The 22325-nt window shown below is 40.8% G+C and overlaps 1 protein-coding gene across 1 annotated transcript in view; it reads right to left on the reverse strand.

The window, feature by feature from the left end:
- Positions 1 to 22325, reverse strand: part of PODNL1 (podocan like 1) — an 867675-nt gene that overhangs the window by 294242 nt on the left and 551108 nt on the right. Inside the window, exon 7 of the mRNA XM_069604378.1 lies at positions 17234 to 17349. Within this exon, the coding sequence (XP_069460479.1) occupies positions 17234 to 17349 (116 nt within the window). The remainder of the gene's footprint in view (positions 1 to 17233; positions 17350 to 22325) is intronic.

The raw sequence follows: 22325 nt of genomic DNA on the forward strand, positions 1-22325 counted from the left end.
CCCATTGTTTCCCCTGAAGTTTACAGAATCTCAGATTCTCATCTGAAGGCTTCATGGCCTATGTGCTAAATGTAAAGATGTTGAAGTCACATTGTTTCCCCTGAAGTTTACAGAATCTCAGATTCTCATCTTAAGGTTTCTGGGCTACTTGCTGTAAAGATGTAAAGTAAATGTAAATGTACATCTGTAAAGATGTTAAAGTCACATTGTTACATGCTAAATTTAAAGATGTTAGAGTCACAGTGTTTCCCCTGAAATTTACAGGGTCTCATCTGAAGGTTTTATAGGTAACCGTATCTCTGCTGGATGTTTTGAGGTCAGACACTCTCTTCTCGCCCAAATATTTAAGAGCATTACTGTCTCAAAGGAAGGTTTCTGGCTATGTGCTAAATGTAAAGATGTTAAAGTCACATTGTTTCCCCTGAAGTTTACAGAATCTCAGATTCTCATCTAAAGATTTCTGGGATACGTGATGAATGTAAAGATGTTTAATCACATTGTTTCCCCTGAAGTTTACAGAACCTCAGATTCTCATCTGAATGTTTCTGGGCTACGTGCTAAATGTAAAGATGTTAAGTTCACATTGATTACCGGGAAGTTTCCAGAATCTCTGATTTTCATCTGGAGGTTTCTAGGCTAAACGCTAAATGGAAAGATGTGGAAGTCACATTGTTTCCCCTGAAGTTTACAGAATCTCAGATTCTCATCTGAAGGCTTCATGGCCTACGTTCTAAATGTAAAGATGTTGAAGTCACATTGTTTCCGTTGAAGTTTACAGAATCTCAGATTCACACCTGAAGGTTTCTGGGCTATGTGCTAAATGTAAAGATGTTAAAGTCACATTGTTTCCCCGGAAGTTTACAGAATCTCAGATCATCATCTGAAGGTTTCTGGGCTACGTTGTAATTGTAAAGATGTTAAAGTCACATTGCTACGTGCTAAATGTAAAGATGTTAGAGTCACAGTGTTTCCCCTGAAGTTTACAGAATCTCAGATTCTCATCTGAAGATTTCTGCTCTACGTGATGAATGTAAAGATGTTAAAGTCACATGGTTTCCCCTGACATTTAGAGAATCTCAGATTCTCATCTGAAGGTTTCTGGGCTACGTGCCAAATGTAAAGATGTTAAAGTCACATTGTTACGTGCTAAATGTAAAGATGTTAGAGTCACAGTGTTTCCCCTGAAGTTTACAGAATCTCAGATTCTCATCTGAAGATTTTTGGACTATGTCATGAATGTAAAGATGTTAAAGTCACATTGTTTCCCCTGACATTTAGAGAATCTCAGATTCTCATCTGAGGGTTTCTGGGCTACATGCTAAATGTAAAGATGTTATAGTCACATTGTTTCCCCTGAAGTTTACAGAATCTCTGATTTTCATCTGGAGGTTTTTGGGTCTTAAAGTCACATTGTTTCCCCTGAAGTTTACATAATCTCAGATTCTCATCTGAAGGCTTCATGGCCTACATGCTAAATGTAAAGATGTTAAAGTCACATTGTTACGTGCTAAATGTAAAGATGTTAGAGTCACAGTGTTGTCACAGTGTTTCCCCTGAACTTTACAGAATCTCAGATTCTCATCTGAAGGTTTCTGGGCTACGTGCAAAATGTAAAGATGTTGAAGTCACATTGCTTCCCCTGAAGTTTACAGAATCTCAGTTTCCCTGAAGATTTCTGGGCTAACGATTCTCACTTGAAACCAACAGAGCCACAAAGTCCTCCCTAATGTTTTGAGGTCAGAGGATGTGAAGTGAAGATTTTGGGGTCACTGGTTTTCACCTGAAAGTTTCAAGTTCACAGGTTAACAACTTAAGGTTTGAAGGGTGCTTGGTCTCACCAAAGCTATTGGGTTCACAGGTTGTGAGGTTACAGGGTCTCAGCTGAAGGTTTTATAGGGTGTCAGTATCTCTGCTGGATTTTTCGAGGTCACACACTCTCTTCTCACCCAAATATTTAAGCGTATTACTGTCTGAAAGGAACGTTTCTGGGCTATGTGCTAAATGTAAAGATGTTAAAGTCACATCGTTTCCCCTGAAGTTTAAAGAATCTCAGATTCTCACCTGAAGGTTTCTGGGCTATGTGCTAAATGTAAAGATGTTAAAGTCACATTGTTTCCCCTGAAGTTTACAGAATCTCAGATTCTCATCTGAAGGTTTCTGGGCTATGTGGTAAATGTAAAGATGTTAAAGTCACATTGTTACATGCTAAATGTAAAGATGTTAGAGTCACAGTGTTTCCCCTGAAGTTTACAGAATCTCAGATTCTCACCTGAAGGTTTCTGGGCTATGTGCTAAATGTAAAGATGTTAAAGTCACATTGTTTCCCCTGAAGTTTACAGAATCTCAGATTCCCATCTGAAGATTTCTGGGCTACGTGATGAATGTAAAGATGTTAAAGTCATATTGTTTCCCCTGACATTTACAGAATCTCAGATTCTCATCTGAAGGTTTCTGGGCTACATGCTAAATGTAAAGATGTTATAGTCACATTGTTTCCCCTGAAGTTTACAGAATCTCATCTTAATATTTCTGGGCTACATGCTGAATGTAAAGATGTTAAGTTCACATTGTTTCCCCTGGAGTTTACAGAATATCCAATTTTCATCTGGAGGTTTCTAGGCTACATGCTAAATGTAAAGATGTTAAAGTCACATTGTTTCCCCTGAAGTTTACAGAATCTCAGATTCTCATCTGAAGGCTTCATGGCCTACGTGCTAAATGTAAAGTTGTTAAAGTCACAATGTTACGTGCTAAAAGTAAAGATGTTAGAGTCACAATGTTTCCCCTGAAGTTTACTGAATCTCAGATTCTCAACTGAAGATTTCTGGGCTACGTGATGAATGTAAAGATGTTAAAGTCACATTGTTTCCCCTGAAGTTTACAGAATCTCAGATTCTCATCTGAAGGTTTCTGGGCTACATGCTAAATGTAAAGATGTTATAGTCACATTGTTTCCCCTGAAGTTTACAGAATCTCAGATTCTCATCTGAAGATTTCTGGGCTACATGCTGAATGTAAAGATGTTAAGTTCACATTGTTTCCCCTGGAGTTTACAGAATATCCAATTTTCATCTGGAGGTTTCTAGGCTACATGCTAAATGTAAAGATGTTAGAGTCACAATGTTTCCCCTGAAGTTTACAGAATTTCAGATTCTCATCTGAAGGTTTTTGGGCTATGTGCTAAATGTAAAGATGTTAAAGTCACATTGTTTCCCCTGAATTTTACAGAATCTCAGATTCGCATCTGAAGATTTCTGGGCTACGTCATGAATGTAAAGATGTTAAAGTCACATTGTTTTCCCTGAAGTTTACAGAATCTTTGATTTTCATCTGGAGGTTTCTGGGCTAAGTGCTAAATTTAAAGGTATTAAAGTCACAGTGTTTCCCCTGAAGTTTACAGAATCTCAGATTCTCATCTGAAGGTTTCTGGGTTATGTGCTAAATGTAAAGATCTTAAAGTCACATTGTTTCCCATGAAGTTTACAGAATCTCAGATTCTCATCTGAAGGTTTCTGGGCTATATGCTAAATGTACAGATGTTATAGTCACATTGTTTCCCCTGAAGATTACAGAATCTCAGATTTTCATCTGAAGATTTCTGGGCTACATGCTAAATGTAAAGATGTTAAAGTCACATTGTTTCCCCTGAAGTTTACAGAATGTCAGATTCTCATCTGAAGGCTTCGTGGTCTACATGCTAAATGTAAAGATGTTAGAGTCACAGTGTTTCCCCTGAAGTTTACAGAATCTCAGATTCTCATCTGAAGATTTTTGGGCTACGTCATGAATGTAAAGATGTTAAAGTCACATTGCTTTCCCTGAAGTTTACAGAATCTCAGTTTCTTATCTGAAGGCTTCATGGCCTACGTGCTAAATGTAAAGATGTTGAAGTCACATTGTTTCCCCTGAAGTTTAAAGAATCTCTCATTTTCCTCTGGAGGTTTCTGGGCTAAGTGCTAAATTTAAAGGTATTAAAGTCACAGTGTTTCCCCTGAAGTTTACAGAATCTCAGATTCTCATCTGAAGGCTTCATGGCCTACGTGCTAAATGTAAACATGTTAAAGTCACATTGTTACATGCTAAATGTAAAGATGTTAGAGTCACAGTGTTGTCACAGTGTTTCCCCTGAAGTTTACAGAATCTCAGATTCTCATCTGAAGATTTCTGGGATACGTGATGAATGTAAAGATGTTGAAGTCACATTGTTTCCCCTGAAGTTTACAGAACCTCAGATTCTCATCTGAATGTTTCTGGGCTACAAGCTAAATGTAAAGATGTTAAGTTCACATTGTTTCCCCTGAAGTTTCCAGAGTCTCTGATTTTCATCTAGAGGTTTCTAGGCTACATGCTAAATGTAAAGATGTTGAAGTCACATTGCTTCCCCTGAATTTTACAGAATCTCAGATTCTCATCTGAAGGTTTCTGGTCTAACTATTCTCACTTGAAACCAACAGAGCAACACAGTCCTCCCTAATGTTTTGGTGTCAGAGGATGTCAAGTGAAGATATTGGGGTCACTGGTTTTCACCTGAAGGTTTCAGGTACATAGAATCCCATGGTCTCATCTGAAGGCTTTGGGGTCACAGTTTTCAACTGCAGCTTTTATGGTACTGATGCAAAAAATTGGATTTTGTGTTAAGGGTATCACCTGAAAGTTTCAAGTTCACAGGTTAACCACTTAAGGTTTGAAGGGTGCCTGGTCTTACCAAAGCTATTGGGGTCATAGGTTGTGAGATTACAGGGTCTCATCTGAAGGTTTTATAGGTAAACGTATCTCTGTTAGATGTTTTGAGGTCAGACACTCTCTTCTCGCCCAAATATTTAAGAGTATTACTATCTCAAAGGAAGGTTTCTGGCTACGTGCTAAATGTAAAGATGTTAAAGTCACATTGTTTCCCCTGAAGTTTACAGAATCTCAGATTCTCACCTGAAGGTTTCTGGGCTATGTGCTAAATATAAAGATGTTAAAGTCACATTGTTTCCCCTGAAGTTTACAGAATCTCAGATTCTCATCTTACGGTTTCTGGGCTACGTGCTAAATGTAAAGATGTTAAAGTCACATTGTTACACGCTAAATTTAAAGATGTTAGAGTCACAGTGTTTCCCCTGAAGTTTACAGAACCTCAGATTCTCATCTGAATGTTTCTGGGCTACGTGCTAAATGTAAAGATGTTAAGTTCACATTGTTTCCCCTGAAGTTTCCAGAATCTCTGATTTTCATCTGGAGGTTTCTAGGCTATATGCTAAATGTAAAGATGTTGAAGTCACATTGTTTCCCCTGAAGTTTACAGAATCTCAGATTTTCATCTGAAGGCTTCATGGCCTACATGCTAAATGTAAATATGTTGAAGTCACATTGTTTCCCCTGAAGTTTACAGAATCTCGGATTCTCACCTGAAGGTTTCTGGGCTATGTGCTAAATGTAAAGATGTTAAAGTCACATTGTTTCCCCTGAAGTTTATAGAATCTCAGATTCTCATCTGAAGGTTTCTGGGCTATTTGGTAATTGTAAAGATGTTAAAGCCACATTGCTACATGCTAAATGTAAAGATGTTAGAGTCACAGTGTTTCCCCTGAAGTTTACAGAATCTCAGATTCTCATCTGAAGATTTCTGGGCTACGTGATGAATGTAAAGATGTTAAAGTCACATTGTTTCCCCTGACATTTAGAGAATCTCAGATTCTCATCTGAGGGTTTCTGGGCTACATGCTAAATGTAAAGATGTTAAAGTCACATTGTTACACGCTAAATTTAAAGATGTTAGAGTCACAGTGTTTCCCCTGAAGTTTACAGAACCTCAGATTCTCATCTGAATGTTTCTGGGCTACGTGCTAAATGTAAAGATGTTAAGTTCACATTGTTTCCCCTGAAGTTTCCAGAATCTCTGATTTTCATCTGGAGGTTTCTAGGCTACATGCTAAATGTAAAGATGTTGAAGTCACATTGCTTCCCCTGAATTTTACAGAATCTCAGATTCTCATCTGAAGGTTTCTGGTCTAACTATTCTCACTTGAAACCAACAGAGCAACACAGTCCTCCCTAATGTTTTGGTGTCAGAGGATGTCAAGTGAAGATATTGGGGTCACTGGTTTTCACCTGAAGGTTTCAGGTACATAGAATCCCATGGTCTCATCTGAAGGCTTTGGGGTCACAGTTTTCAACTGCAGCTTTTATGGTACTGATACAAAAAATTGGATTTTGTGTTAAGGGTATCACCTGAAAGTTTCAAGTTCACAGGTTAACCACTTAAGGTTTGAAGGGTGACTGGTCTTACCAAAGCTATTGGGGTCACAGGTTGTGAGATTACAGGGTCTCATCTGAAGGTTTTATAGGTAAACGTATCTCTGTTAGATGTTTTGAGGTCAGACACTCTCTTCTCGCCCAAATATTTAAGAGTATTACTATCTCAAAGGAAGGTTTCTGGCTACGTGCTAAATGTAAAGATGTTAAAGTCACATTGTTTCCCCTGAAGTTTACAGAATCTCAGATTCTCACCTGAAGGTTTCTGGGCTATGTGCTAAATATAAAGATGTTAAAGTCACATTGTTTCCCCTGAAGTTTACAGAATCTCAGATTCTCATCTTACGGTTTCTGGGCTACGTGCTAAATGTAAAGATGTTAAGATCACATTGTTTCCCCTGAAGTTTCCAGAATCTCTGATTTTCATCTGGAGGTTTCTAGGCTATATGCTAAATGTAAAGATGTTGAAGTCACATTGTTTCCCCTGAGTTTACAGAATCTCAGATTCTCATCTGAAGGCTTCATGGCCTACGTGCTAAATGTAAATATGTTGAAGTCACATTGTTTCCCCTGAAGTTTACAGAATCTCGGATTCTCACCTGAAGGTTTCTGGGCTACATGCTGAATGTAAAGATGTTATAGTCACATTGTTTCCCCTGAAGTTTACATAATCTCAGATTCTCATCTGAAGGCTTCATGGCCTACATGCTAAATGTAAAGATGTTAAAGTCACATTGTTACGTGCTAAATGTAAAGATGTTAGAATCACAGTGTTGTCACAGTGTTTCCCCTGAACTTTACAGAATCTCAGATTCTCATCTGAAGGTGTCTGGGCTACGTGCGAAATGTAAAGATGTTGAAGTCACATTGCTTCCCCTGAAGTTTACAGAATCTCAGTTTCTCTGAAGATTTCTGGGCTAACGATTCTCACTTGAAACCAACAGAGCCACAAAGTCCTCCCTAATGTTTTGAGGTCAGAGGATGTGAAGTGAAGATTTTGGGGTCACTGGTTTTCACCTGAAAGTTTCAAGTTCACAGGTTAACAACGTAAGGTTTGAAGGGTGCTTGGTCTCACCAAAGCTATTGGGGTCACAGGTTGTGAGGTTACAGGGTCTCAGCTGAAGGTTTTATAGGGTATCAGTATCTCTGCTGGATTTTTCGAGGTCACACACTCTCTTCTCACCCAAATATTTAAGCGTATTACTGTCTGAAAGGAACGTTTCTGGGCTATGTGCTAAATGTAAAGATGTTAAAGTCACATCGTTTCCCCTGAAGTTTAAAGAATCTCAGATTCTCACCTGAAGGTTTCTGGGCTATGTGCTAAATGTAAAGATGTTAAAGTCACATAGTTTCCCCTGAAGTTTACAGAATCTCAGATTCTCATCTTAAGGTTTCTGGGCTACGTTCTAAATGTAAAGATGTTAAAGATGTTAAAGATGTTAGAGTCACAGTGTTTCCCCTGAAGTTTACAGAATCTCAGATTCTCATCTGAAGGTTTCTGGGCTACATGCGAAATGTAAAGATGTTGAAGACACATTGCTTCCCCTGAAGTTTACAGAATCTCAGTTTCTCTGAAGATTTCTGGGCTAACGATTCTCACTTGAAACCAACAGAGCCACAAAGTCCTCCCTAATGTTTTGGGGTCAGAGGATGTGAAGTGAAGATTTTGGGGTCACTGGTTTTCACCTGAAGATTTCAGGTACATGGAATCCCATGGTCTCATCTGAAGGTTTTGGGGTCACAGTTTTCAACTGCAGATTTTATGGTACTGATACAAAAAGTTGGATTTTGTGTTAAGGTTATCACCTGAAAGTTTCAAGTTCACAGGTTAACCACTTAAGGTTTGAAGGGTGACTGGTCTTACCAAAGCTATTGGGGTCACAGGTTGTGAGATTACAGGGTCTCATATGAAGGTTTTATAGGTAAACGTATCTCTGTTAGATGTTTTGAGGTCAGACACTCTCTTCTCGCCCAAATATTTAAGAGTATTACTATCTCAAAGGAAGGTTTCTGGCTACGTGCTAAATGTAAAGATGTTAAAGTCACATTGTTTCCCCTGAAGTTTACAGAATCTCAGATTCTCACCTGAAGGTTTCTGGGCTATGTGCTAAATATAAAGATGTTAAAGTCACATTGTTTCCCCTGAAGTTTACAGAATCTCAGATTCTCATCTTACGGTTTCTGGGCTACGTGCTAAATGTGAAGATGTTAAAGTCACATTGTTACACGCTAAATTTAAAGATGTTAGAGTCACAGTGTTTCCCCTGAAGTTTACAGAACCTCAGATTCTCATCTGAATGTTTCTGGGCTACGTGCTAAATGTAAAGATGTTAAGATCACATTGTTTCCCCTGAAGTTTCCAGAATCTCTGATTTTCATCTGGAGGTTTCTAGGCTATATGCTAAATGTAAAGATGTTGAAGTCACATTGTTTCCCCTGAGTTTACAGAATCTCAGATTCTCATCTGAAGGCTTCATGGCCTACGTGCTAAATGTAAATATGTTGAAGTCACATTGTTTCCCCTGAAGTTTACAGAATCTCGGATTCTCACCTGAAGGTTTCTGGGCTACATGCTGAATGTAAAGATGTTATAGTCACATTGTTTCCCCTGAAGTTTACATAATCTCAGATTCTCATCTGAAGGCTTCATGGCCTACATGCTAAATGTAAAGATGTTAAAGTCACATTGTTACGTGCTAAATGTAAAGATGTTAGAATCACAGTGTTGTCACAGTGTTTCCCCTGAACTTTACAGAATCTCAGATTCTCATCTGAAGGTTTCTGGGCTACGTGCGAAATGTAAAGATGTTGAAGTCAGATTGCTTCCCCTGAAGTTTACAGAATCTCAGTTTCTCTGAAGATTTCTGGGCTAACGATTCTCACTTGAAACCAACAGAGCCACAAAGTCCTCCCTAATGTTTTGAGGTCAGAGGATGTGAAGTGAAGATTTTGGGGTCACTGGTTTTCACCTGAAAGTTTCAAGTTCACAGGTTAACAACGTAAGGTTTGAAGGGTGCTTGGTCTCACCAAAGCTATTGGGGTCACAGGTTGTGAGGTTACAGGGTCTCAGCTGAAGGTTTTATAGGGTATCAGTATCTCTGCTGGATTTTTCGAGGTCACACACTCTCTTCTCACCCAAATATTTAAGCGTATTACTGTCTGAAAGGAACGTTTCTGGGCTATGTGCTAAATGTAAAGATGTTAAAGTCACATCGTTTCCCCTGAAGTTTAAAGAATCTCAGATTCTCACCTGAAGGTTTCTGGGCTATGTGCTAAATGTAAAGATGTTAAAGTCACATAGTTTCCCCTGAAGTTTACAGAATCTCAGATTCTCATCTTAAGGTTTCTGGGCTACGTTCTAAATGTAAAGATGTTAAAGATGTTAAAGATGTTAGAGTCACAGTGTTTCCCCTGAAGTTTACAGAATCTCAGATTCTCATCTGAAGGTTTCTGGGCTACGTGCGAAATGTAAAGATGTTGAAGACACATTGCTTCCCCTGAAGTTTACGGAATCTCAGTTTCTCTGAAGATTTCTGGGCTAACGATTCTCACTTGAAACCAACAGAGCCACAAAGTCCTCCCTAATGTTTTGGGGTCAGAGGATGTGAAGTGAAGATTTTGGGGTCACTGGTTTTCACCTGAAGATTTCAGGTACATGGAATCCCATGGTCTCATCTGAAGGTTTTGGGGTCACAGTTTTCAACTGCAGATTTTATGGTACTGATACAAAAAGTTGGATTTTGTGTTAAGGTTATCACCTGAAAGTTTCAAGTTCACAGGTTAACAACTTAAGGTTTGAAGGGTGCTTGGTCGCACCAAAGCTATTGGGGTCACAGGTTGTGAGGTTACAGGGTCTCAGCTGAAGGTTTTATAGGGTGTCAGTATCTCTGCTGGATTTTTCGAGGTCACACACTCTCTTCTCACCCAAATATTTAAGCGTATTACTGTCTGAAAGGAACGTTTCTGGGCTATGTGCTGAAAGTAAAGATGTTAAAGTCACATCGTTTCCCCTGAAGTTTAAAGAATCTCAGATTCTCACCTGAAGGTTTCTGGGCTCTGTGCTAAATGTAAAGATGTTAAAGTCACATTGTTTCCCCTGAAGTTTACAGAATCTCAGATTCTCATCTTAAGGTTTCTGGGCTATGTTCTAAATGTAAAGATGTTAAAGTCACATTGTTACACGCTAAGTTTAAAGATGTTAAAGTCACATTGTTTTCCCTGAAGTTTACAGAATCTTTGATTTTCATCTGGAGGTTTCTGGGCTAAGTGCTAAATTTAAAGGTATTAAAGTCACAGTGTTTCCCCTGAAGTTTACAGAATCTCAGATTCTCATCTGAAGGTTTCTGGGCTATGTGCTAAATGTAAAGATGTTAAAGTCACATTGTTTCCCCTGAAGTTTACAGAATCTCAGATTCTCATCTTAAGGTTTCTGGGCTACGTTCTAAATGTAAAGATGTTAAAGTCACATTGTTACATGCTAAGTTTAAAGATGTTAGAGTCACAGTGTTTCCCCTGAAGTTTACAGAATCTCAGATTCTCATCTGAAGATTTCTGGGATACGTGATGAATGTAAAGATTTTGAAGTCACATTGTTTCCCCTGAAGTTTACAGAATCTCAGATTCTCATCTGAATGTTTCTGGGCTACATGCTAAATGTAAAGATATTAAGTTCACATTGTTTCCCCTGAAGTTTCCAGAATCTCTGATTTTCATCTGGAGGTTTCTAGGCTACATGCTAAATGTAAAGATGTTGAAGTCCCATTGTTTCCCCTGAAGTTTACAGAATCTCAGATTCTCATCTGAAGGCTTCATGGCCTATGTGCTAAATGTAAAGATGCTGAAGTCACATTGTTTCCCCTGAAGTTTACAGAATCTCAGATTCTCATCTTAAGGTTTCTGGGCTACTTGCTGTAAAGATGTAAAGTAAATGTAAATGTACATCTGTAAAGATGTTAAAGTCACATTGTTACATGCTAAATTTAAAGATGTTAGAGTCACAGTGTTTCCCCTGAAGTTTACAGAATCTCAGATTCTCATCTGAAGATTTCTGGGCTACGTGATGAATGTAAAGATGTTAAAGTCACATTGTTTCCCCTGACATTTAGAGAATCTCAGATTCTCATCTGAGGGTTTCTGGGCTACATGCTAAATGTAAAGATGTTATAGTCACATTGTTTCCCCTGAAGTTTACAGAATCTCTGATTTTCATCTGGAGGTTTTTGGGTCTTAAAGTCACATTGTTTTCCCTGAAGTTTACATAATCTCAGATTCTCATCTGAAGGCTTCATGGCCTACATGCTAAATGTAAAGATGTTAAAGTCACATTGTTACGTGCTAAATGTAAAGATGTTAGAGTCACAGTGTTGTCACAGTGTTTCCCCTGAACTTTCCAGAATCTCAGATTCTCATCTGAAGGTTTCTGGGCTACGTGCGAAATGTAAAGATGTTGAAGTCACATTGCTTCCCCTGAAGTTTACAGAATCTCAGTTTCTCTGAAGATTTCTGGGCTAACGATTCTCACTTGAAACCAACAGAGCCACAAAGTCCTCCCTAATGTTTTGAGGTCAGAGGATGTGAAGTGAAGATTTTGGGGTCACTGGTTTTCACCTGAAAGTTTCAAGTTCACAGGTTAACAATGTAAGGTTTGAAGGGTGCTTGGTCTCACCAAAGCTATTGGGGTCACAGGTTGTGAGGTTACAGGGTCTCAGCTGAAGGTTTTATAGGGTGTCAGTATCTCTGCTGGATTTTCCGAGGTCACACACTCTCTTCTCACCCAAATATTTAAGCGTATTACTGTCTGAAAGGAAAGTTTCAGGGCTATGTGCTAAATGTAAAGATGTTAAAGTCACATTGTTTCCCCTGAAGTTTAAAGAATCTCAGATTCTCACCTGAAGGTTTCTGGGCTATGTGCTAAATGTAAAGATGTTAAAGTCACATTGTTTCCCCTGAAGTTTACAGAATCTCAGATTCTCATCTTAAGGTTTCTGGGCTACGTTCTAAATGTAAAGATGTTAAAGATGTTAAAGATGTTAGAGTCACAGTGTTTCCCCTGAAGTTTAAAGAATCTCAGATTCTCACCTGAAGGTTTCTGGGCTATGTGCTAAATGTAAAGATGTTAAAGTCACATTGTTTCCCCTGAAGTTTACAGAATCTCAGATTCTCATCTTAAGGTTTCTGGGCTACGTTCTAAATGTAAAGATGTTAAAGATGTTAAAGATGTTAGAGTCACATTGCTTCCCCTGAAGTTCACAGAATCTCAGTTTCTCTGAAGATTTCTGGGCTAACGATTCTCACTTGAAACCAACAGAGCCACAAAGTCCTCCCTAATGTTTTGGGTTCAGAGGATGTGAAGTGAAGATTTTGGGGTCACTGGTTTTCACCTGAAGATTTCAGGTACATAGAATCCCATGGTCTCATCTGAAGGTTTTGGGGTCACAGTTTTCAACTGCAGATTTTATGGTACTGATACAAAAAGTTGGATTTTGTGTTAAGGTTATCACCTGAAAGTTTCAAGTTCACAGGTTAACAACTTAAGGTTTGATGGGTGCTTGGTCTCACCAAAGCTATTGCGGTCACAGGTTGTGAGGTTACAGGGTCTCAGCTGAAGGTTTTATAGGGTGTCAGTATCTCTGCTGGATTTTTCGAGGTCACACACTCTCTTCTCACCCAAATATTTAAGCGTATTACTGTCTGAAAGGAACGTTTCTGGGCTATGTGCTAAATGTAAAGATGTTAAAGTCACATCGTTTCCCCTGAAGTTTAAAGAATCTCAGATTCTCACCTGAAGGTTTCTGGGCTATGTGCTAAATGTAAAGATGTTAAAGTCACATTGTTTCCCCTGAAGTTTACAGAATCTCAGATTCTCATCTTAAGGTTTCTGGGCTATGTTCTAAATGTAAAGATTTTAAAGTCACATTGTTACACGCTAAGTTTAAAGATGTTAAAGTCACATTGTTTTCCCTGAAGTTTACAGAATCTTTGATTTTCATCTGGAGGTTTCTGGGCTAAGTGCTAAATTTAAAGGTATTAAAGTCACAGTGTTTCCCCTGAAGTTTACAGAATCTCAGATTCTCATCTGAAGGTTTCTGGGCTATGTGCTAAATGTAAAGATGTTAAAGTCACATTGTTTCCCCTGAAGTTTACAGAATCTCAGATTCTCATCTTAAGGTTTCTGGGCTACATTCTAAATGTAAAGATGTTAAAGTCACATTGTTACATGCTAGGTTTAAAGATGTTAGAGTCACAGTGTTTCCCCTGAAGTTTACAGAATCTCAGATTCTCATCTGAAGATTTCTGGGATACGTGATGAATGTAAAGATTTTGAAGTCACATTGCTTCCCCTGAAGTTTACAGAATCTCAGATTCTCATCTGAATGTTTCTGGGCTACATGCTAAATGTAAAGATATTAAGTTCACATTGTTTCCCCTGAAGTTTCCAGAATCTCTGATTTTCATCTGGAGGTTTCTAGGCTACATGCTAAATGTAAACATGTTGAAGTCCCATTGTTTCCCCTGAAGTTTACAGAATCTCAGATTCTCATCTGAAGGCTTCATGGCCTTTGAGCTAAATGTAAAGATGTTGAAGTCACATTGTTTCCCCTGAAGTTTACAGAATCTCAGATTCTCATTTTAAGGTTTCTGGGCTACTTGCTGTAAAGATGTAAAGTAAATGTAAATGTACATCTGTAAAGATGTTAAAGTCACAATGTTACATGCTAAATTTAAAGATGTTATAGTCACAGTGTTTCCCCTGAAGTTTACAGGGTCTCATCTGAAGGTTTTATAGGTAACCGTATCTCTGCTGGATGTTTTGAGGTCAGACACTCTCTTCTCGCCCAAATATTTAAGAGCATTACTGTCTCAAAGGAAGGTTTCTGGCTATGGGCTAAATGTAAAGATGTTAAAGTCACATTGTTTCCCCTGAAGTTTACAGAATCTCAGATTCTCATCTAAAGATTTCTGGGATACGTGATGAATGTAAAGATGTTGAATCACATTGTTTCCCCTGATGTTTACAGAACCTCAGATTCTCATCTGAATGTTTCTGGGCTACGTGCTAATTGTAAAGATGTTAAGTTCACATTGATTACCGGGAAGTTTCCACAATCTCTGATTTTCATCTGGAGGTTTCTAGGCTACATGCTAAATGTAAAGATGTTGAAGTCACATTGTTTCCCCTGAAGTTTACAGAATCTCAGATTCTCATCTGAAGGCTTCATGGCCTATGTGCGCTAAATGTAAAGATGTTGAAGTCACATTGTTTCCCCTGAAGTTTACAGAATCTCAGATTCTCATCTGAAGGTTTCTGGACTGCGTGCTAAATGAAAAGATGTTAAAGTCCCATTGTGTCCCCTGAAGTTTACAGAATCTCAGATTCTCATCTGAAGGTTTCTAGGCTACATGCTAAATATAAAGATGTTAAAGTCACATTGGTTCCCTTAGGGTTTACAGAATCTCTGATTCTCATCTGGAGGTTTCTGGGCTACGTGCTAACTGTAAAGATTTTAAAGTCACATTGTTTCCCCTGAAGTTTACAGATCTCTGATTCTCATCTGAAGGTTTCTGGGCTATGTGCTAAATGTAAAGATTTTAAAGTCACATTGTTTCCCTTAGGGTTTACAGAATCTCTGATTCTCATCTGGAGGTTTCTGGGCTACGTGCTAACTGTAAAGATTTAAGGTCACATTGTTTCCCCTGCACTTTACAGAATCTCTCATTCTCATCTGAGGTTTTCTGGGCTACATGCTAAATGTAAAGATGTTAAGGTCACATTGTTTCCCCTTAAGTTTACAGAATCTCTGATTTTCATCTGGAGGTTTCTGGGCTACGTGCTAAATGTAAAGGTGTTAAAGTCACATTGTTTCCCCTGAAGTTTACACAATCTCAGATTCTCATCTGAAGGCTTCATGGCCTACGTCCTAAATGTAAAGATTTAAGGTCACATTGTTTCCCCAAAACTTTACAGAATCTCAAATTCTCACCTGAAGGTTTCTGGGCTACGTGCTAAATGTAAAGGTGTTAAAGTCACATTGTTTCCCTTAGGGTTTACAGAATCTCTGATTCTCATCTGGAGTTTTCTGGGCTATGTGCTAACTGTAGAGATTTAAGGTCACATTGTTTCCCCTGAACTTTACAGAATCTCTAATTCTCATCTGAAGTTTTCTGGGCTACATGCTGAATGTAAAGGTGTTAAAGTCACATTGTTTCCCCTGAAGTTTATAGAATCTCTGATTTTCATCTGGAGGTTTCTGGGCTACGTGCTAACTGTAAAGATGTTCAAGTCAAATTGTTTCCCCTGAAGTTTACAGAATCTCAGATTCTCACCTGAAGGTTTCTGGGCTATGTGCTAAATATAAAGATGTTAAAGTCACATTGTTTCCCCTAACATTTACAGAATCTCAGATTCTCATCTGAAGGTTTCTGGGCTACATGCTAAATGTAAAGATGTTAACGTCACATTGTTTCCCCTGAAGTTTATAGAATCTCTGATTTTCAGCTGGAGGTTTCTAGGTTACATGCCAAATGTAAAGAAGTTAAAGTCACATTGTTTCCCCTGATGTTTACAGAATCTTAGATTCACATCTGAAGGCTTCATGGCCTACGTGCTAAATGTAAAGATGTTAAAGTCACATTGTTACGTGCTAAATATAAAGATGTTAAAGTCACATTGTTTCCCTTAGGGTTTACAGAATCTCTGATTTTCATCTGGAGGTTTCGGGCTACGTGCTAACTGTAAAGATTTAAGGTCACATTGTTTACCCAGAACTTTACAGAACCTCAAATTCTCACCTGAAGGTTTCTGGGCTACGTACTAAATGTAAAGGTGTTAAAGTCACATTGTTTCCCCTGAAGTTTACTGAATCTCTGATTTTCATCTGGAGGTTTCTGGGCTACGTGCTAACTGTAAAGATTTAAGGTCACAATGTTTCCCCAAAACTTTACAGAATCTCAAATTCTCACCTGAAGGTTTCTGGGCTATGTGCTAAATGTAAAGGTGTTAAAGTCACATTGTTTCCCTTAGGGTTTACAGAATCTCTGATTCTCATCTGTAGGTTTCTGGGCTATGTGCTAACTGTAGAGATTTAAGGTCACATTGTTTCCCCTGAACTTTACAGAATCTCTAATTCTCATCTGAAGTTTTCTGGGCTACATGCTGAATGTAAAGGTGTTAAAGTCACATTGTTTCCCCTGAAGTTTACAGAATCTCTGATTTTCATCTGGAGGTTTCTGGGCTACGGGCTAACTGTAAAGATGTTAAAGTCACATTGTTTCCCCTAACATTTACAGAATCTCAGATTCTCATCTGAAGGTTTCTGGGCTACGTGCTAAATGTAAAGATGTTAACGTCACATTATTTCCCCTGAAGTTTAAAGAATCTCTGATTTTCATCTGGAGGTTTCTAGGCTACATGCCAAATGTAAAGATGTTAAAGTCACATTGTTTCCCCTGAAGTTTACAGATCTCAGATTCTCATGTGAAGGTTTCTGGGCTATGTGCTAAATGTAAAGATTTTAAAGTCACATTGTTTCCCCTGAAGTTTACAGATCTCTGATTCTCATCTGAAGGTTTCTGGGCTATGTGCTAAATGTAAAGATTTTAAAGTCACATTGTTTCCCCTGAAGTTTACAGAATCTCAGATTCTCATCTGAAGGTTTCATGGGCTACGTGCTAAATGTAAAGATGTTAAAGTCACATTGCTTCCCCTGCACTTTACAGAATCTCAGATTCTTATCTGAAGGTTTCATAGGCATACATTCTTAACCATAGTTTTTAAGCATGCAAGGGTTCACCTGAAGAGTACTGGGTCACAGGTTCACACCTTCAGATCTTCAAGTCAGTATCTCACCTGATGGTACGGGGGTCTCATGTCCTTACATCAAGCTTTCTGGATCAAAGGTTCTCAACCTGGAGATTTCTGGGCCACAGGAATGTACCTGAGAGTTTTTGGGTGTGCAGGGTCTGACCTCTTGGTTTCAGAGTACCCAATTCTCACCTGAAGGTTTCGGGATCAAGGCCACGATTGGATAGGTTGTTGTTCTGCAGGTAAAGTTCCCGTAGCTCTGGTTGCCTGCTCAGAGTCCCACTAGGTATCTTAAAGATTTGGTTATTCTGTGTGAGAGAGGAACACATGTTAATTAAAACACCACACCCATGAAAGGGATGCAAAACCCATTTCTTTGGCTTAAGAGCATATTATACTGAGTGACAGTGGCCCTAGCAGGAATGAACAAGGAGTTGGAATGCCCACATGGGCCTCTACTAGGAACATATGTTGCCTAGGCTGCTGTATTCCTTGGGCACATCTCCTTGTTCTACTGGAGGCCTGATACCACTTTTTGTTCTAGGGGAGCCTCCCCATTCCTTTGGTGACTGGGATACTAAGACTTTTTCCATTGCACGCCTAAGACACACCAATCTCCCCGGTTCTTTTGGAGGCTTGGGACAGCCAGACGCCTTTAGTTGAATGGTTGGGACACTCATCCTTGTTCTTATGAATGCCTGGCCAGTCAGCATCATTAGCACCCTGCAAAGGCTGCTCAGTTCATCAGGCTAATCCACAGGCCCTATTCACTGATCCAACAACCACACTCGGCGCAGACTGTGACCTTCACTGCTAGTGCCTTGTAGCCCTCCCTGCGCGACTGTCACCACCAGTTATTGGTAAATTGGGAGCTTAACCTATTTATTTAGCAAAGAATACAACAAACCTTGCTTGCTGCATTTCAGTAGTGCCCAGGCCCTTAACTCCGATAGTGGGGCATTATTCAGCTAGTAGTTATCACCTCATTATATTGGTCATGTGGGGCAATCAGCCCATATCTGTGACAGTGGACATATATCGCCCTGTTCTATTACATGCCTGGAAGAGACTCCCCTGTTCTATCACATGCCTGTAAGAGCCCACTGTGTTCTATTACATGCCTGGAAGATACTGCCCTGTACTACATGCCTGGAAGATACTTCCCTGTTCTATTACTTGCCTGGAAAAGACTGACCTGTTCTATTACATGCCTGGAACAGACCACCCTGTTCTATTACATGCCTGGAAGAGACTCCCCTGTTTGATTACTTGCCTGGAAAAGACCGACCTGTTGTATTACATGCCTGGAAGAGACCACCCTGTTCTATTACATGCCAGGAAGAGACCGCCCTGTTCTATTACATGCCTGGAACAGACCACCCTGTTCTATTACATGCCTGGAAGAGACTCCCCTGTTCGATTGCATGCCTAGAAGAGACCGCCCTGTTCTATTACATGCTTGGAAGATACCACCCTGTTCTATTACATGCCTGGAAGAGACTCCATTTTCTGGCCATGTAGGTGAGTGCAGCCCTACCCAGGCATTGCCATGGAGGGGAGTGTATCCCTACCCAGTGCAGCCCTTCCCAGGCCTTGCCATGGAGGTGAGTGCAGCCCTACCCAGCCCTTGCCATGGAGATGAGTGCAGCCCTACCCAGGCCTTGCCATGGAGGTGAGTGCATCCCTATGAGGCCTACCATGAAGGTGAGTGCAGCCCTACCCAGCCCTACCATGAAGGTGAGTGCAGCCCTACCAGGCCTTGCCATGGAGGTGAGTGCAGCCCTACCAGGCCTTGCCATGGAGGTGAGTGCAGCCCTACCCAGTGCAGCCCTTCCCAGGCCTTGCCATGGTGGTGAGTGCAGCCCTTCCCAGGCCTTGCCATGGAGGTGAGTGCAGCCCTTCCCAGGCCTTGCCATGGAGGTGAGTGCAGCCCTACCCAGTCCTTGCCATGGAGGTGAGTGCGGCTCTACCCAGTCCTTGCCATGGAGGTGAGCATGGCCCTACCCATGCCTTCCCATGGAGGTGAGTGCTGCCCTACCCAGTCCTTGCCATGGAGGTGAGTGCAGCCCTACCCAACCCTTGCCATGTAGGTGAGTGCAGCCCTACCCAGCCCTTGCCATGGAGGTAATTGCATCCCTATGAGGCCTACCATGAAGGTGAGTGCATCCCTATCAGGCCTACCATGAAGGTGAGTGCAGCCCTACCGAGGCCTTGCCATGGAGGTGAGTGCAGCCCTACCGAGGCCTTGCCATGGAGGTGAGTGCAGCCCTACCGAGGCCTTGCCATGGAGGTGAGTGCAGCCCTACCCAGGCCTTGCCATGGAGGTGAGTGCAGCCCTACCCAGGCCTTGCCATGGAGGTGAGAGCAGCCCTACCCAGGCCTTGCCAGGACAGCCACCCTGCTGTGTGATTGACAGCCAGGCTGTATGAATGGGGGAAAACTGCATAAAAAGCAGGTCTCTGGGACTGGAAGAGCAGAGTCGCCACTGGAACGAAAGAACCAACGAGGAGCTGACAGAAGAGGACCCCTACAACGACTGAGCCGCCCGATGAAGCCCTGTCCGAATCTTCAGAATCTGACGACAGAGTAGATCCTCCAGGAATCTTCTAACCTTGAGCAGGTGGGACCAACCATTTCGCCCAAACTTCAGGCCAGGACCCCTCCTCTGGTTGAATTCACTGTACAGAGCAACAGTGGGCCGGATAGCCAGGAAGGTCGGACCCTGCTTGGGTTTTAAGGAGCGCACCTTTTATTCGTTGCTTTGCTCTGCTGCTGGTTTCTTCCCTGGGTAGTGCAGGACCCTCCAGTCTTCCTACTTCTTGTCAGTCTGACAGTCGCTTCGGTAACCATGAGCCTGCAGGAACTACCAGGAACGTCCGCCTCAGCTACAGCTCCCTCTCCGTTTTAAGGTACTGTGCAAATCCGGTTGTTCGTTTCGTTCAGATGCGGTGAAAATATGTGAAATCTTTCTCCAATCCGAGGGCTTGTCCTTCTCTTCTCTTTGAACTAACTTTTCTGCCAACCAACCTCGTCCGGAACCCGTGGCACGAACTTTACTGCAAATTACCCTGAACTGTGTGATCTTGAGCAAAAGACTTTTGTTCTATTGACTTTGGCTCTACGCCTTTTCTACCTGATTCTGTCATTGTAGTTCCTCTTGCTCATCTGCCCTGAGTACTTACCTGTTGGTGTGGTTCAATTTTTATTAACTTTGTCTTTCCCTCGCTTTTAAATTGCTGGAGTGCCATTTTGCTCCCACTTCATTTTGTGAGCTGAACTTGTCTGGAACTTATTGGGAGTTGTGTGGTGTATTAAGAGTTTGATTATTAAACTGCTAAGAATAGTGAAATGTTATACAACTGAAAACCTTGAGTCAGTGTTTGTTTGAATCATAGCAATTGCTGTCCTTTGTGTAACTATTGATACTGCTCACTTACTCTTGAGATAAGTCTGGCTGCTCAGCCATCGCTACCACTTTTACTGTGTAGTAGAGGCTTGTACCAAAGGTGAATTTGTACTGTTACATGTAGTCTTAATTTTGTGTGGTGTTCCCAAAGGGTACTGCATATAATTCTGCCTAACACTGGTGTACAGCGGTGAGGATCAAGTATAGTGATTACACTTAGAGTGCTGCTTTTACCTTGGATCAACTAACCACAAGGATACACATCACTAAAAAGCAATATTAATCATGTCTGATATGGAAAGCTACAGTCAGGAGACCCTCCTTAGTTACACTGTGGATTATTTAAAAAACATGTGTAAAGAAAGGAAACTCTCTGCCAAAGGCAAAAAGTCTGAATTGATTGAAAGGTTCTTAAAGAGTCCAAGTCCGGGGAGTGGGTCTGAAATGCTTGACTTCCTAGCAAATATGGAAAGTATTGGGGATGATAACATGTCTGTTACTGATGAGTTGGAAGAGGCAGATGTGTCTCCTAATGTAGGCCTCTCTGCTCCCTTGCCTGCTCAGCAACCTTAACCCTTGTCCACTGGGACCCCCACAGGTCCTACACTCAGTCCTGAATTCATTGCTCTACAGAAAATGAGGCTTGAATTGGAATTCAAACGTTTAAATGCTCAAACTGAACAAAAGCATCAAGAACTGAAATTCATAGAAGTTGAGTTGAATCATGAACTAGAAATGAAAAGGTTATCTCTTGAAAATGCTTCTCTCCCAGAGTCTTATGGGTCTTCCAGTCCTAAGAGACCCGTATGCCTAAATAAATTGTGGGTATGTATGAGGTTAAGCTTGATATTTTGGATTGGTTGGCAATGTTTGAATATAACCATGGTATTCAATGTCTTACAGGGAATCAGTTGCTTCCCTGGCTCTTCTCTAGGCTACCCACTGTTGCATCTGATGTTGTGATGGAGTTGGGGGAGGTGGATAGGATGGATTATGAGTGCGTAAAGCTAGCTTTAATTGCTAGATTTGGAAATACCCCTTCCCAGTACCTTAAGAGGTTAAGGACCCTCAAAAAGCATGATGGTACCCCTTGGGCTACCTGGGTATGTGAATGTTTGAAAAACTTAGATGGTTGGATTAAGGGTTACAGAGTAAAAACTTATGAAGGAATGAGAGATCTTGTTACGTTGGAGTCTATTTTTGATGTCTGCTCTCCTGAGCTCAGACAGCACTTGGCTGATTCTAAGGAGATAGATCCAAAGAAGTTAGCTAAAGCTGCCGGCTTGTGGGTTGCCAACAGGACTACTCACAAGGATTCTGGGGCTACTCAGAAGAAGGATGAGGGAAAGCAGCCAAAGAAAGACAACCAAGAGAATTCTAATACCTCCAATCCAAAAGAGGGCCACAAACAGCAACATAAGGGTAAACCACAAGGGAAACCAAATCAGGCTAGTGCACCATCTGGACCCAAACCAGATGGAGGTCAGAACAAACCCCCATTCATCAAGACATTTGGGAAATGTTATGTTTGTGGGTCAACTGACCATGTGAAAGGGGATCCCAGATGTAAGGGTAAACCTTCAGGGGTCCACACTGTCTCCTTAGCCTTCTCCCCAGAGGAAGAAGTACATATGGCAAGTGGAAACTTTCACCTACAGGCTGATGAACCCATGAGAGTCTCAGCTAGTGTTTCTTTAGTGTCCCTGGGCTTGTGGGAACAACATAATTTAGATGTCTATAATTCCATCCCAGATAATACTTAAGAGTATTATAAAGATAGTGTTCTTGTGAATGGCCTGGAGACTCCTGCCATCAGAGACACTGGAGCCAGCATAACTGTGGTGGATGAATCATTTTTCAAGGTGGAGAATGTTGCTA

Source organism: Ambystoma mexicanum, chromosome 3q (assembly GCF_040938575.1).
Source record: "Ambystoma mexicanum isolate Mex_15411 chromosome 3q, UKY_AmexF1_1, whole genome shotgun sequence".
NCBI classification, from domain to species: domain Eukaryota; kingdom Metazoa; phylum Chordata; class Amphibia; order Caudata; family Ambystomatidae; genus Ambystoma; species Ambystoma mexicanum.